This window comes from Acomys minous (assembly GCF_964271855.1).
Source record: "Acomys minous genome assembly, chromosome: 19".
In the NCBI taxonomy this organism is placed as follows: Eukaryota; Metazoa; Chordata; class Mammalia; order Rodentia; family Muridae; genus Acomys; species Acomys minous.
In genome coordinates this window covers 40,652,386-40,668,560 of record NC_140499.1, presented here as the reverse complement: position 1 = coordinate 40,668,560, position 16,175 = coordinate 40,652,386, and the positions used below count along the sequence as shown (strand labels likewise).

Sequence of the window (16,175 nt, the reverse complement as noted above, 5' to 3'; positions counted from 1 at the left end):
AACTTAACCCGGTTTTCAAGTGTTCGTTAACTACCTTTAAAAAAAGTTTACCAGTCCTTAGCAGTTTTAGATTGCAACCATTACCATTTTAACCTTAGTTTAGTAGGGCATTCCCATCACCCTGGTACAACCCGAGGACAGGCAGTGCCAGGCAGTCACTTACTAATGTTTTTACTCTGTCCTCTTTTGAGTTTGATTTATTTCACTTGGTTTCTTCTGTGTTGTAGTGGTGTGCCATCGCATTGCTGCAGAGCATCCTACCATGTAGACACTGAGGGCCTGGGTCACCTCTGCTGCCACTGTCCTCCTTCAGCCCTCTCTCCAGATTCATGGGTTTTCTTACTTTTTGCTTGGCTGCCCCTCTCTCTTAACTCAGACCCCTCACTCCTCACTGAAGCTTCTCTTTTATTACGTCACTTTTCTGACAAGATGGCTTTCCTTAAGAGGATGTGCATTTCTTAACCTGGCAAATCTTACAGCCTCAAGGCTCCCAGCTTTGACTTTGATGCTTCAGGAGCACTGGTTTTTGTTTTTGTATTTTAAAGATTTATTTATTTATGTACTTGAGTGTTCTATCTGCATTTACACTTGCATGCCAGAAGAGGCATCATATCATATTGTAGATGGTTGTAAGCTACCATGTGGTTACCTGGAATTGAACTCAGGACCTCTGGAAGAGCAGACAGTGCTCTTATCCGCTGAGCAATCTCCCCAGCCTGGAACACTGGTTTGTTAATTTCTGTATATCTAAACATCACACTGATTTTTCTTCCTTGGGGAGCCCTTTGCCTGGAATATGCTTTTGCCCTGACTTTTTTTTTTTTTTTTTTGCCTCATTAGCATTTCATCCTTTGAGGTTCCCAGCAGTCTTGCCTTCTCTTTAAAGCCTATCCTGAACTCCGGGCCAACTTGGGTGTCCTATATATACACTGTCACCCTGCACTCATACCTATTAGTTTTCTTGACTTGCCCATTAGGCTGTGGGATGTGGCTATCTTGAATTGGATGCTCAGCAGCCTGCCTCCTACTTAAACCATGAGACACACTGATGCTGAGCATGGATGGGCATGGATGATCGTCTCGCACATCTGCCTCCTATTACTCCAGACCTGCTGTCTGTTAGCTGATCCTCTGTTACCTGACGGGCCTTTGAGGCGCTCACTAAATCTATCCAGGTGATCATAGTCAGCATCCATCCCTCTTTCCTCCTTGGCTTTATTACGTTCTGCTTTGCACTTAAAACTCCTTTGGTACCTAACATGGGAGTTCAGCGCAAAATCAGGATTCTGAGCAATTGCTGCAGGAGCAACCACTTCCTCCAAGGGCTGCCCGGCTTTGCAGATCTGGCCAATCCTTGGATAGTGCCTGCAGCTGATTCTTCATAATCATCCATCTAACTGGGCATCATTAGCAAGCAGGTCCATGCTGCCTGTTAGCTGCCAGCAGGCTCTGAGTGCTGGCTTCTGGGGAGCAGCATGCAGATTCAAGAAGTCTGTTTCCTGCTGGAAGCTTGCCTTCTCCAAGTCACTCTGTGTCCCCAGAGATCAAAGGCAATGAGGCTGAAAATCATTACTTTCTGGGTCTGAGAATTCTGTGGGCAAAAACTACTTGTTTGTAAAGAGAGAAGAAAAGATGACAGGCAAGGAAAACATCTAGGGCAGTGGTTCTCAACTTTCCTAATGCTGCAGCCCTTTAATACAGTTGCTCATGTGGTAACCCCCAAACATAAAATTATTTTCATTGCTACTTCATAACTGTAACTTTGGTACTATTATGAAATTTATGTGAATATCTGATATGCAGGCTATCTGATGTGTGACTCCTGTGAACGTTTGGCCTCAAAAGGGTCGTGTCCCATAGATTGAGAACCACTGATCTAGGGCATAGAGAAAGGAAAGGGAGGGAAAAACAATTTTTATCAATTTAAGCTCAAGCTCTGTACATGAATATCTAAGCAGTGAAAATCTAAATTTTTCTAAAGGTTTTCTTTCTAGGAAGATACTATTTTCTTTTATTTCTTCCAGAGTTTAATATAATAATCTTGGTATTTGTGGGGAGTTGGTTTTACCCTCCCCCCAATGTGCAGGAGCACTCAACTCCATTTTATAAAATGGCATGACGTTTGCATACACATGCTCCTGTATTCTTTAAATCATCTTTGTATTAGTTATAATGTCCAATACAGTGTAAATTGTTGGTTCACTTTGTGGATATGGAGAGCCGAGTTTACTGAATTGATGTTACTACCTAAAATCTTATTTATAATAGTAGAATACATTTTTCTTGTGTGTGTTAAGGAAGCCTCAAGCCCAGCATGTCTAGTTCTATGCAAATATGTCCTTTGTGAGCATCACCATCCTTACCACTTACATATACAATTTTGCTGTAGTCCAGACTTACAAGCTATGGATTGTATCCACTATAGATGAGATAATCAGGCCAGGTAGCTTGTCATGGTCCTATTTTGCTGTTCTTGCTGAAGCTGCAGATACTGCATTAAACATGTTCTTTGATTCTTTTAAAGAAAGCATCAAGGCAGTGCTCATAAATTCCCTTGTGCATATGATAAACGACCTCTTCCATCTTCACTTTTACTTAGTGTCAGAGTGTTCACAACAGTCAGAGTAACCCTTGGAGTCCCCTCTACTCTATGGCTTCTGGAGATAAATCCAGTTGTTAGCTTTGTTACCCAATGAGCCATCTCTTCACCTTCATTTACAGTCTCTAGTACTCTTTGCTGTAATTTTGTAACTTCTAACCTCTGCAGAGCCAAGCTATCAACAAATAGGCTTTTACTTATTTGCACAGGCCTCATCATCTTATCATGGGCTGTTTGTCTCTCTGGGTCAGTGTGTCTGATGGGCTGTTTAATAGGATTGCCCCTCCCCACCTGAGAATTAACACCTGTTTTATTCCTTTCTTAATTACCATGCCCATTCTAGTAATTATCCAGGGTCATTGTAAGACAGGGTTCCTCACAGCGGGCACCTACAGGAGTGTTCCAAGTCTAAAAATGAATGTGAAGTGTATATAACACACCCTGCCACCCCCACCATGGGTTTGAGCCCTTCTGTGGTCAGCGTGGGGGTCACTAACCATGTGTGACTACTGAGCCCATGTTCAGGCTGAAGGTTCTTCAGATGGAAAATACACACTATTTTGAAAACAGTCTGGAAAAAGAGTATTTTTAAAACCTCAGGAAGGTTTTTATGTGAGTGAGTGTGTGTGTGTGTGTGTGTGTGTGTGTGTGTGTGTGTGTGTGTGTGTGAGAGAGAGAGAGAGAGAGAGAGAGAGAGAGAGAGAGAGAGAGAGAGAGAGAGAGAGAATGAATATGCCGTATGTCCTCAGGAGGCCTGAAGGGGTTGTTGGGTCCCCAGGAGCTGAAGGTACAGATGGTTGTGAGTTGCTGGACATGAGTGTTGGGAATCAAACACACTCCGGTCCTCTGGAAAAGCAGCAAACACTCTTAACCACTGAGCCGTCTCTCCAGCTCCTGTTCTACTTTTTTAACATGGCCATTGGCAAATCTGAAATAAAATAAGTAGTTCCCACTCTGTTAGGATGGACAGTGCCAGTGCATGTGGTTTCGGGTGGCCGTGACCTTTCACGGACTACACAGCACGAGAAGAACAATTTTCATGGCTGTTGAAAAGTTTCCAGGGGGGAGCTGCCCTGCAGTATCAGCTTTCAGCGCAGCAGGAGCCGCGGGCCTCTGTGTAGCCCTGTTTCCCAGCCTCTCACCAACCTTGTCATCGTGTCAACAGGGGTGGGAACTTGAGCCCAAAGAAATGGGTGTCATTGTGCAATGACACAGTTTATGTGCATATTTAAAATGTATTTTTATTACGTTTTTCCATACAATATGTTCACGATTTTCCCTCTCCCAACTCCTCCCAGATCCTCCCTACCCACCCGACTTTATCCCCACGCCCCCCCCCATATTTTCACTGATGTGTTCTTATGTGGTTGTCTTATAAGAGACAAGAGAAAGAAAAAAAATTTAGCATATAGAACATTCTGGGAAAGCTTGACTAGCTCACTTTCTGCTGCATGTATCAGAGATGATACTTCTGAAATCAGCTTTACAGTAGACATTTTACTGTGACTGTGTGTGGATCAGCCTGTACATTTTTTAAAATGTGCATTTTTAGGAATCTCAGCAAAAGTAACCCCCCCCACCCCCTCCCCAGTTCAGATCTTGCTCTGCCATCCCCTAGTACTTTTCTTACCCACAGCTAGCTGAGGCAGTGTGCATCCCAGACGCTCAGCAATCGGAGACAGGTCCTTTAGCTTGTTTTGCTGCTTTCTCCCTTCTTCACTTACAATTCTCTCTTTCAACCACTGGTAGCACTGGGGATAACAGTAACATGTAAGCGGTAATATATTAGTATGATATCAAAACTTGCTTAATAAAATAGAACCACCTCAGGATAAGGCTGGAGAAATGGCTCATCAGTTATGAGTGTTCGCTGCGCTTTCAGAGGACCTGAGCTTGGTTGCCAGCACCCGCATCAGGCAGCTCACGGCCACCTGTAACTCTGGCTCCGGGGATCCTGTGCCTTCAGGCCTTCAAGGGCACGTGCACACTAACCCAGCTTTCTGTTAGGAGAGCTGGCTACCAAGCTTTCTGCCCCCTAAAGAGCATTGTTTTGTTTTGTTGTTATAACTACCCTCTCTTTTGCCTTATTCCATTCCTAACCTCATTGTTATCTTAAAACTTTTTGTGTACATGTATGTCCCTATGTGTGAAGATGCCCTTTGAAGCTGTAGGAAGATATAAATCCATAAGGGCTGGAGGTAGAGGCGGTTGTGCGCTACCCAGCCTGAGTCCTGGGAATTGATCTCAGGTCTCTGCAAGAGTAGCAAGTGTTCTTAATCACTCAGCCATCTCTCCAGCTCCTGAATATAATGATATGGTAATTATAATAATTACAACATCATCATCATCATCATTACTATTACTATTATGACTTTGTATTGATTTCCTGTTGTGGCTAGTTTTAATGCCACAAATTAGAATCAATAGAGGATGTGTTTAAGGACAACCCATGGGGAGCTGGAAAAATGGCTCAGCAGTTAGGAGCACTTCCAGAGGACCCAAGTTCAATTCCTGGTACTCATATGGCAGCTCAGAACTGTAACTCCAGTTCCAGGGGATCTGGCACTCTCACATAGTCATCCATACAGGCAAGACAGTGATGCACATAAAATACATAAGTAAATAAATCTTAAAAAATAAAAAGGGACACCCCAGGGAACTACTCTTCAAACATGGGAAAAGATGAAGCTGACCGGTAGCCTAGTAAATGAGTTTACTTTTTAAATATGAAAAGCCTTTCAGAATTTCTCACTGCTCTACTCTGCAGAAGGTTCTGCTCTTATAGGAGATGGGAATTCTGTCTCTAGTGTACAAGGCTAGCACTGACCAGCAGCAGCTGAAAGGAAGGAGTGTCTGTAGGAGCCTTCCTCCTCCACAGCCAGTTCTGAAATCTGAACGTTTTCAGAGGCAGCAGGACACTCTGAAGTTGGCAGTTGACCATAGGCACTCCTTCCACTAAAGCCGGCCCATAGGCTGCTGGCTTTTGTTCTATTAAGTATTTTTTTTCATCACCATAAGATTTTCCAAAGAAAAGGATAACCACATTATGTTTTATTGTGAATTTTAGAATAATTTTACAGATGTGAAAAGGAGAAGGGCAAGCTGCCCCAGTTCTCTCTGCTCCTAGATATCAAAGGCTTATGGTCTGGCTCCTTGCTTAGGACTTGGCTTGGGGATGTGGCCAAGTCTCTCCCAGCTTTACCCTTGGGAAGTCTCCAGTCTTCCAGAGGAAGGGTGCCTGAAGAGACGTGTCTAGAGATGACAGTTGGGGCCAGTGGTGATGGATGGACGCCTACGAACAATGAGCACATGCTCAGGGCCCAGGTGCCATCTTGAACCAGGGCACTGCCCGTGTCAGACATCCAGCAACAATTGTGCATGCCTTAGGTGGGAAAATATTGTCAATCCTTACATTTTATGATCTTTCACAGAAGAATGTATCTCAGACAAAATGAGACCGTTAATAGACAAACGCTTTTGAACATTAAAAGCAGTACAGTTCCTGGGGTTTCAATATGTATTGTACACATTAAGAATGCTTCATTTGTTTATCAGTTTTATGGGACTACTCTATTTTTGAAATATTATATGTAATAGATTCTTTTTCTTAAGATTGGTGTGTGTGTGTGTGTGTGTGTGTGTGTGTGTGTGTGTGTGATGCACCTACACCAACTATATTGAAAGACTTCTAAAAATAACCAGGATTGGCCTGGAGAGATGGCTCAGTGGGTACAATATTTGCCGCATAAGACTGGAGACCCGAGTTTGGATCCCCAGTACCCGTGCAAAACTGGGAATGAGAGTGTGTGCCTGTATTTGCCGCACTTCTACAGTGAAAAGGGTGTCATAGGTAGAACTCCAGAAAGTTGTGGGCCAGCAGTGAGTAGCCAAAAAGAGACCCTTTCTAACAAGGTGGAAAGTGAAGACTGACTTGTGAGGTTGTCTTCTGACCATCACATATGAACAGTGGTGTGTGTGTGTGTGTGTGTGTGTGTGTGTGTGTGTGTGTGTGTGTGTGTGTGTGCCCACACTTACATACTCAAGCCCTTACTTACTGAATCTCTTTTGTCTACTATCAACTTTCACTGTTGGCTTAATCAGTGGAATATATAGGGAATGAGGATTTTAAAAAATATAGTGTTCTTATTGCTTTTCCAATACCAAAGGAAACAAAATTTATTTTATTTTCAACAGCTTTAACTTCTTCTTAAGTAGGAAATGTTAGCAGTGGGAAGAGGTAAAGTATAATTAAAGTATTAAGTATGAAAGTGAGCCTGTGTTTTGTATAAGGTAGGTGGTGAGTGTGGCTGCCACTCTGGATGACACAGTGCTGTGGGCTCTGTTCCTCCATAATGTGTCCCTTCACATGCCTGTCTCGCTGGAAGTCTTTGAGATGCTTCTTGGATATCAGGGTTAGGCCATTGGTTCCTGTATCCCCAGTGACCAGCACAGAGTCCAGTACTGAGTAGACAGTAGCATTTGCCAAAGTACGAATTGTTAAGATTTGTTTGATCTTATGTTTGGGGTTATCACATTCATTCATTCTCCACTTATTAAATCATGTGTCTGGCTCTGTGACGGGTTAGAGAGCTTTAGTTTCTGTCTTAGAAACATCCAGAAGTAAGTGTTTTGCAGTTGAGCGACCTTCTTGTTTCAATGCTTTCCTCAGAAGCCGTGTTGTAGCATCCTCTTTTTATCCAACACAGTAGTGTATGGCCGAGCTGATCAAAGCATCTTTCTCTTTTGGCTACCGTTGTTGGTCTCACAGGTTGGACATTGCCTAACTGGCCAGTCTTTGCTGGTCTCAAACTAGTCAAGAAGAGATCTTGTTTCTTCTAGGATACGTTCTCTTAAGGATGTAGGCTTAAGGCTTTCAGTTTTCCTGCTCCCAGCTTCATTGGCAAGACTCGTGTAGTGGAGGAAAATGGTGTATTCATGTTAAGAGATAAGTAGAGACAGAGGACTAGTAATGTTCAAGTCTGGTTCAGATCATTACTGAGCCCAGCCCCACTCCATCCCTAAGGATTGCCCTTGGGAGAGTAGAGTTCTTAAAGTGAGCTTGTTCACGTTGAGGTCTGTCACTGGCAGCCAGAGCACTTCAAGCCTCTGTAAGAAGTGTTGGTAGAATAAATAGAAGAACGTGCATAAAACTCAATAAGTCTATTAATCCACAATATTTGTTCTTAAGGATATGATGGGAGGACCACAGGAGAATGAAAACACTTCCGGGAGGCAGGGAAGAGTACAGTGCATTTGGGTGGAAAATGAAATAACACAGGAGAGTAGAGGCCAGAATGGAAAAGTAGACTTGACTTAGATCCCAAGAGGATTTGGGATTTATCCTGTAAGCACTAGCTGAAGTCATGAAACCATTCTAAAATGGGTTATGATACAGAAAGAGAGGAATTGTTGAGAAGAAGGAGGAAATGAAATCATCCGAGGAGTTCACTCCTGCAGTAAACTTGGTATGGAAAGATGAAGGCCTGCATAAGGGCTGTGCAAGGGTGAGCCTGAGGGGCGGGGTGTGGTCTGGAGGGATTTAGAGCCTTGCTGGGTACAGTGAGGATGAAGAGGAAGAAATCTGAGGTAGCACTATGATATCTGACCAGGATGGCTGGGTCTCGGGCAGAGGCATTGCTGATCTTTAAGGAGGACTAAGTTTGAGCATAAGGGTATGTGAGAGTAGATCCTGTTATGTTTGACAGATAGTCACAGGGCATCAGCTCGACTGGAAGAAGTGGTTTGCTTTTCATCAGTGCAGTCAGAGCTGATGGCATGGGGTTAGAAGTCAGTGTTAGAGGATGGGGCCAGCCAGAAGAGGCTGCCCTGAAAATTGCCTGGCTAATCTCGTGCTTACTGCAGGAGCTCTGGGGAGTCTTAACGATTGACTCTTCAATTATAGTTCAATATAGCAGACAAAATATTAGCACTTCATTGATATAACAACAGTGGGCAGTATTAAAAGTTGCCAATGTATCTGTCCACTTGTTTTCTGTTGCACTATAATTTAGTATGGAGGGTGCTCTTCTATTTGCTTCTTTCATATTTATTTTTTCACTTTGGTAGTTATGCTTAAGTAGCTTTCCCAAGAACAGACATGCTGCTCTGAAAACATTTGGTTGATAGTGCACAGCCTGGTGGGTTTGTGGGCGTCTGTAACCTGGTACTTTATGAACAATTGCCTTTTGCCTAGACAGGCTCTGAACGTTTCCTGTTCCAGTGGTGGCCAACTTGATGGACTTCTTGAAAACCAACTAAACATCAGTCCAGTTACTTTTGGGCTTAGCCACATTCAAACATTTTGTATGTTCTCTCCACCCACTTTCTTCTTTTGTTAGTGCATTTGTGGACGTTTTCCATCTGCATGTGAGCTTTTTTTTTTTTAATCAAATAGCGATAGAGGCTGACCAGTCATACTGACCAGATACAGCACAACCACTTCTGTCCTTTAAAGACCTGGGTGTGAAAGGAAACAGATGTCCTTGGAAAGATAATTCACTGGCAGCAGGAGGCCTGGGTTCTCATGTCAGCTTTATCTGTTATGAGTTTATGGTCTTAATGTTGCTTAATGTCCCCGGGCTTCAGTTTCTGCATCCGCCAGAAGCCTGCCTCTCACAGGATTACTCTGAGAACAAATAGCCCACATATGTGAAGGGCTCTGAATTTTTTGGAACGCCCATGGAAGAATATACAGATGGTCTCCAGCTTATAATTGTTTGACTTAGAATTTTCGCACTGACAGGCAAAAAAGTGCATCCATACAACCTCTGTTTTTCACTGTCAATCTAGTCAATAAATTATATGAGATAGTCAACTCTTTAGTTATAAAAAGAACTTGTGTTAGATGATTTGGTGGTTTTTTTTGTTTTGTTTTGTTTCCAAGATAACACGAGGCTAAGCTATGATAGTCAGTAGGTTAGCCATAGTAAATGCATTTTTGACAGACGATTTTGAGTTTATAATACGTTTACCTGGATATTACCCCATCATAAGTAGAGGAATGTCTATGTAACAATTTAGCTTCGTCACAACTGATTGGAAGCCATCTGTGTCCTTTTCTCACAGTGAGGATAAAAGGAAGCAAGAGAGAACTCACCGCTCACTGGCACCTAGGGGGTGCTCAGTAAAGGCCAGTTCTCAATATTCCTTCACTCCCTCCTTGCCTCCGTTTTCATGTCCTTGCCTAAGATGCCTTTAGTTTTCCTTCACGGACTTGTTTAGAGTTTGTTCTGAATGACCTTCAGTTTTCAGGAACAAGATCTCATTAAATATTCTGAGATAACTGTGCTTTGGGATAATTAAAAAAATGAGAACACTGTCATGTCAGCATGCTTTGGGGGATATTTATATCTGGTGATTTTAGAGAACAAACAAACTAAAAGCTCAACTCTTGTAGACAGAAAGGACAGTAAAAGCCTAGAAGCTAGAACGTTCTGGCTAGGGAAGTGTTGATGGTCAGTTGTTCGTCCCATCATGTCTGTGTAATGTCATTGCCAGTCCTCCCCACCCCCACCCCCCACCCCCAGCTATGCTGGGAGGCTGGACTTGGCATGAGCTGTTCTGTTAGTTCAGTGCTGGTGGAGGCTGGGCTGGGCATATGCTTCCTCTTAGGATGACTTTGACTTGTCTGAATTTTTAAGATTCCTGTATTCTCTCTCCCTTGACATTACAGAGTAATTTGTGATTCTGATGTTGTTACAAATTCTCTCAAGCTGTGAAACACACAGGCATCTTGTTGTGCATAAGGAAAGATGTTTGTAGTGCTCCCCAATAAGTCAGCCATCAGGAAGGGGCCTAAGATGGGACTGGGCAATGAGGCATCAACACAGTCAAAATGTATGATAGAATTTGAACACAAATGCCATTAGGAAACCCATTACATTGTATAATATATATTGACTAAAATAAATAAGTAGATAGGTAGATAGACAGACAGACAGATAGATTATTTAAAAAAAAAAAAAAAGACCCACTGGGCAGAGTGGAGGCTGGTGGTAATGTGTTCAGTATCTGTCTCCTGAAGTTCTCTTTCTTTACTCTGACCCCAAATGCAGTAGGAGATGTAAAATGTAAGCCAACATCAAGTCATGCCCAGCTATAGCTGTTTACGTAAAATGGATTAAGCCCCTATGGCTTAAGTTTTATTTTCTAAAGAAGAGGAAAAGTAAATCCTCTTACATATAAAAGGGATTTAAAATTTTGTCATTTCTAGACAAGGAATGAAATACCCCCTTTAACAGAAGAGTATGTAAGAATGTAAAAATGTAGGGATTTTAGTCCACGAGTCAGCCAGTCATTGGACACTTTCCTTTCAGGCCCTAGGGGCGAATTCTTTGTGCAGGCAGATTATGAGGGGCTGACTGATGCCTTGCCAGCAGCAGAGACCTGAGCAGCGCTGAGGGGGCCCTGCCAGAGGCCAAGGCTGCCTGAGGCCACAGTGTGCTTAAGCTGGGAAGCTCTGGGCTGCCGCTCCACTCCTTCTACAATCCATATTCTTCCCTCCCCCAGATTCTTCTACAAGATGAGGAAAATACCTTCAGCGAAGCTCTAGAACTTTCTGGCACCCCATTTCCATATTTTCCTGAAATAATTCCACAGGCAAGCGGAGACCATGTCATTGCACCAACCCCTATTGGGAGAAAAAAAGTACCACAAACATACCATCAGAAAAGTGCTTGTGCTAGGTGGGACCAAAAGTGAGGGTGTGATTTACACAGCTCTGTCAGTACTAGAGGAAAGCTGGCCACGTGTGAGTTAATACCTCCATCCGTGTTTCCATTACAACTCAGGACGTACAAGTTATGCCTCTTTCCTTTAGAAACCAATTAAACATGTACTGTCTGTTCCTGGGAGTGAGCCATATAAGCAAACCTGAAAATACAGCTTATTCATGATCTTTTTGTAGCCACAATTCATAGACCAAGAGATAAGAGTTACTTGCAAAAAGCCAGCGTTTCCCATATCCACGCAGTGCCTGACGGTGCCTGGCACTTGGCAGGACCACAGCCTGCTACATAGCATGGAGCAGCATCAGCTACAGTTGAATCTGGAATGTTTTAAATCCAGCATTTCCCTATTATTTTTAGGGAAAAAAATAATATCTGGAAGTTCCTTTGGTACATAGGCCTGAAAAATGTGGCTTATGGATGGTTCTAGTATCTGAAATTCTTGTGTTTATATTGTCTGTATATTTCCACCCCTCCAGGCACTTCCACATAAACAAATTGTACCTGCCTTGTTGCTGTTGCTGGATTTCTTCTGCCTTACCCAGTCCTGGGCATAGCACAAGACACAGATGGGATATCTATGTTTGTGAAAGATTACCCGATCTATTCACAGGTGCGTGTTTGTGCTAGAGCAAGCACCTATACAAAGCAAGCTTATCTTCTGGATCCTGGTTGTGGGTGCCCCTGTAGATCAAACTTGCCCACCAGGTCCTCTTTGTATGAGCATTGTTTTGAGCAGCTGCTGAGCGAACATATTACAGTCAATTTACAACTCTGTGATTGTCACCACGGTCCCTCGTAGACTAAATAAAAACCACCTGATTCTGCCTCGATCTCAGAGCTGCATGGTTCTTGGCGCCTCTATATTGTATTAGTTAGGGACATTTGGGAAAACATTATCCTATGCCTCCACCAGTGAGTGATTCTCAGACTGTGACCTTGAACACACATTACCTATTTTATGGTAGAGCTCTGGCAGCTGGACCTCCACCTTCTCTCTCTGGAAAAGATGGTACTCGGCCTGTTCACAGACGGGTGGGATCATGTTGAACTGCCGTGCCACGGAGTAGGCTTCCTAGGGACAGAGGAGGTTGCAGCTGAGCTTATACTGAGACACACTGGAGCGTCTCTGTGATTTATTTCCACAGGGGGAATCTTTGTTTCGGTGGATTAAATATGAAACAAGGAAATAATCCAAATACACGCAAGGGTGTGGCCATAAATATCACCAAGAGAGGTACCGAATGTGAGGAATCCTTTTTCTTTGGGAGGGTTAGACTCAGTAAAGTCTGAAGCAAATTAATGAAGGCTTGAATCATGTGCTATTATAAAGAAGATTTTGGAATATGGTTAGGCTCGTAAATAAAAACTCAGATAAAAGTGATTAGTAAGTGGCGTGGCATAAGCAGAATTAGTTACCAATAAGCTTATCTTAAGAAAGGTAAAATAGTGTCTTTGATGAACTTATTGTAAGGGAGGTAGAATACTGTATTTGCATATCTCACTAGCTTTCGAATTCTCTCTGTCCCTTTGCCACCAAAGGACATGTAAAAACATGATTCCTACTGGATGGAGATCTGGCCTCTTGTGTTTGTTAAGCTGCTGGGATCCAGCCCTGAAATTCACCCCTCTAATGATGGAACTGATCCTAGAATTCCAATGCCCTGGTCTTGTGAGAAGAGTCTGCAGAAGATGTTACAACTTAAACGTGGTATTCAAATAAGGTGCTCGGGGCCATTAAAAAATTGAGAATTAACGTACCATGATCTCCATCGCGCTCCACCTCGAGGTGCCCCAGTACATTGCCATGCCTTGGTTGATCACGTGCGTCATGGCTCGAACAATTTCTGCGGAAGCCCAAAGAGTGTTCCGTGAACTCACCTACATGGCAGAGTTGTGTTTTCCCCTCCTCTTCAAAATTTAGAAATTTAATGTAACTATTTGATTAATATAATTACTCTTAACCCTGATGACAACATAACATTCATCAACAGCAGTTTGGAGGCTTGACAGTACTTTTAGGTAAATTGACACTTCATTTTCAGTTTGCAACAATATTAAACAGCATTAAAAATGGAATGACCACTACAGGTTCTTTCTTTACTTGTATCTCTTGATGGCTCTTGTTCACAAAGTGAGAAGGGAGGGAAAGCATTTGTTTTGACCATAGACTATATAGAGTCACAGAGGATGAACAGCCTGTCTCTTCTCTGTGGTGGATTTGCAGTGCTGTTTCCTTCTCTCAATAGCCATTTAATAGAGATGACTCAAATAACTGTGTCTAGCAGGAAGATAAACATAAAATGTTGAACAAACAGCTGAAGCCACAGGGGCTCAAAGCCCACTTTGACACACCCTGTCCTTGACTACTTTGAACCAAACTTTGTTCTAAGACACCCATATAATTGATTTCACCAGGGCCTGCTGGTGGGCCCACCCAGTTTACTAAGCACTAGCTTCTTTCAGCTTCACATCATGTTTCCTGATCAGGAAGACTAATCCTCCCCGCATAGGGTAGAGCTAAGCTAATCCTCTTGGCACCAGCCCGATGAGATACAGAACTAGGAGGCACGAAGAGCTTCAAGTTCAAGTTAGCAAAATCCTCAGGCAGATTCCACAAAGCAAGGGAACTGCACCCCTAGGACGCCACATCACTTCCCGTGGTTAAAGGGTCAAGGCTTCTTCATGTGCCCCTAACACCTGCAGATGAAATGTCCTTCAGAATAGAGTCCTTGCTCAAGACAGAATTGGGGTAGATACATTCTTTTTCTTTCCTTTTCCTTTTCTCTCTCTTCCCTGCCTCCTCCCATCTCTTTTTTTCTCTTTCTTCTTTATTGTTCTTTGAGACAGAGTGTCACTGTATAGCCTTTGACTGGTCTGGAATACACCAGTGTAGAACAGGCTGCCCTTGAATTTACAGCAAACCGCCAGTCTCTGCCTCCTGAGTGCTGTGATTGCAGATATATACTGCTATACCCGGCTTGGAGTAGGTGATGTCTTCTTTGTATTTAAGTTGAGAGGGGCCAGGATTTGGCTTGAGGGAGCCAAGGTTAGGGTCTTAGTGTCTTTGTGGCTTGGCTTACATGTGTTATTTTAGGGTTCCCTTGGTTGGTTGGTTTTGAAGATGGGGAATGCTTTTATTATTCACTACTGTCTAACAAAGGATTTGGTTTATTAGCTCAACACTTTTTCTTGTGGTCAATATCACAGCATCTAACTATAAGGTTTTTTTTTTTTAATCCCTTGTTAAATAAATATGAAAATATTGTAAGAAACCTTCCCGCTCAATTGTGGAAGTTTTGGGTTATATGTAAACATGTTTTTCTTTAATCCCAGGTGTGGGATATGGGGGCAGCTCCAGTTGTCCACAGCTGATAATTGCCTCCTGAGAGGGCATGTGATGTCTGTCAGCTGTGAACTACCTCATGTGGTGGCATTGTCTTTGTCAGTGGGGATAAAAGGCAGACCCAAAAGGAGATGGGGGTGGGGGTGGTGGGTTGGGATCTGAGAAAGGAGAAGGTTGATGGTGCTTCCCCTGCTGCTCCTGGTTGCTGCGGATACCGTGTGACGCGAAGTCATAGATAGCCTGAAATGAAGATTGGACTTGCCCCAAGGAACCCAACAACCCTAAACAGCAAGAAGCAGCTAAGGAAAACTAGACCCCATCTCCCCTCTAACTTTCTTCCTCCTCTACCTGCTTTTGGGGTGTTGGAAGGGATGGGAGTAGAGTAGGGAAGAAGAGATTTAAGGGACCTAAAATAAAAATAGTTGTTTAAAAGTACGCCAGCACCTCTCCTTGAAAGCCTGCATGAATGGAGAGGAAGATGATAAAGGTTTCTGAAAGTTAAAGCCCTTTCTTTCTTTCTTTCTCTCATCTTTGTCCTAAATTAGCCACCTCCATTTTTGCAACAAGTCGCTTCCTGTTAGTATCCCATTTCTTCCAGAGCTGGGAGCTCATCCAGTCAGCGTGTTCATTAGACACCTGTTCTGGGAACTGGATATGCCTAGGTGTGCCAGACATGTTGGGAACACTGAAGAGGTTCGCTGGGAGTAACTTGAATTGGAAGACTACCCCCATCTGTTCTCTACAGACAGGGTGAAGAAGACAGAGCAGCCAGGTGGCCAGGCCATGTGAAGTTACTGAAACCTTGGCCAGAGGAGCTAATGGTGGAGGGGGAAGTTATGATTTTTCAAGACTCATTCATTTACTTGTTGAACACATTTGGGATAAAAGCCTGATATTTGTCATGCACTGGGCTGAGTTCTGGACTCCTCTGCTAGTAAAACATAACCCTCAGATTTGGCGAGTTTAGAGTTGGGTGGCAAAGTTGGAGAAATCAAGAGGTGATTATAAAATGCAAATTGTTAGAGAAAAATACAAGGAGGTCCGGATAGGAAATGAAGGATCTGCCGAGCTGCGGCTAGGAGTGTCTCACTTGGGAATTGTGTTGAAGCACTAAAGCGAGCCAACCCTGTGAAGAATGGGAGACTAACATTTCAGGATGATGGGACAGCACGCGTAGGGCCCTGCAAGCAAGACAGAGCTCAGTGAGTTACAGTGGTTGAAATGAGGTGAGGCAGCAGAAATCCATCAAGGAAAGGACAGGGTTTGAGATAAAGTTGCCGGAGGGCAACAATCCAAACTGGATGTTACTAAAAGTTGAATGCGGTTGTTGCCATTTTTTAGGTAAGGGCATGAGAGAGGCATCCTGTCTTCAGTGGTTACATCTCAGAATGCTGTCCCAGGCGATGCTGGGAGAAATCAGTGGAAGAGGAAGCCCTGGAGTACGGACCTCCAGGAAGACTGTCATGTTGCAAGAGTGCCTGGGAGAAGGGTTTTGGTAATTAAG

At 43.3% G+C, this 16,175-nt stretch overlaps 1 protein-coding gene across 3 annotated transcripts in view; it reads right to left on the bottom strand.

Annotated features, from left to right (window-relative positions):
- KCNAB1 (potassium voltage-gated channel subfamily A regulatory beta subunit 1) overlaps positions 1-16,175 on the bottom strand; it is a 364,151-nt gene that overhangs the window by 7,036 nt on the left and 340,940 nt on the right. For all 3 annotated transcript variants that reach the window (XM_084768649.1, XM_084768650.1, XM_084768651.1), the window contains exons 9-12: positions 13,087-13,172; positions 12,280-12,400; positions 11,134-11,228; positions 4,230-4,350 (exon numbers count right to left, since the gene is read on the bottom strand). In XM_084768649.1, coding sequence (XP_084624775.1) covers positions 4,230-4,350; positions 11,134-11,228; positions 12,280-12,400; positions 13,087-13,172 — 423 coding nt within the window. The remainder of the gene's footprint in view (positions 1-4,229; positions 4,351-11,133; positions 11,229-12,279; positions 12,401-13,086; positions 13,173-16,175) is intronic.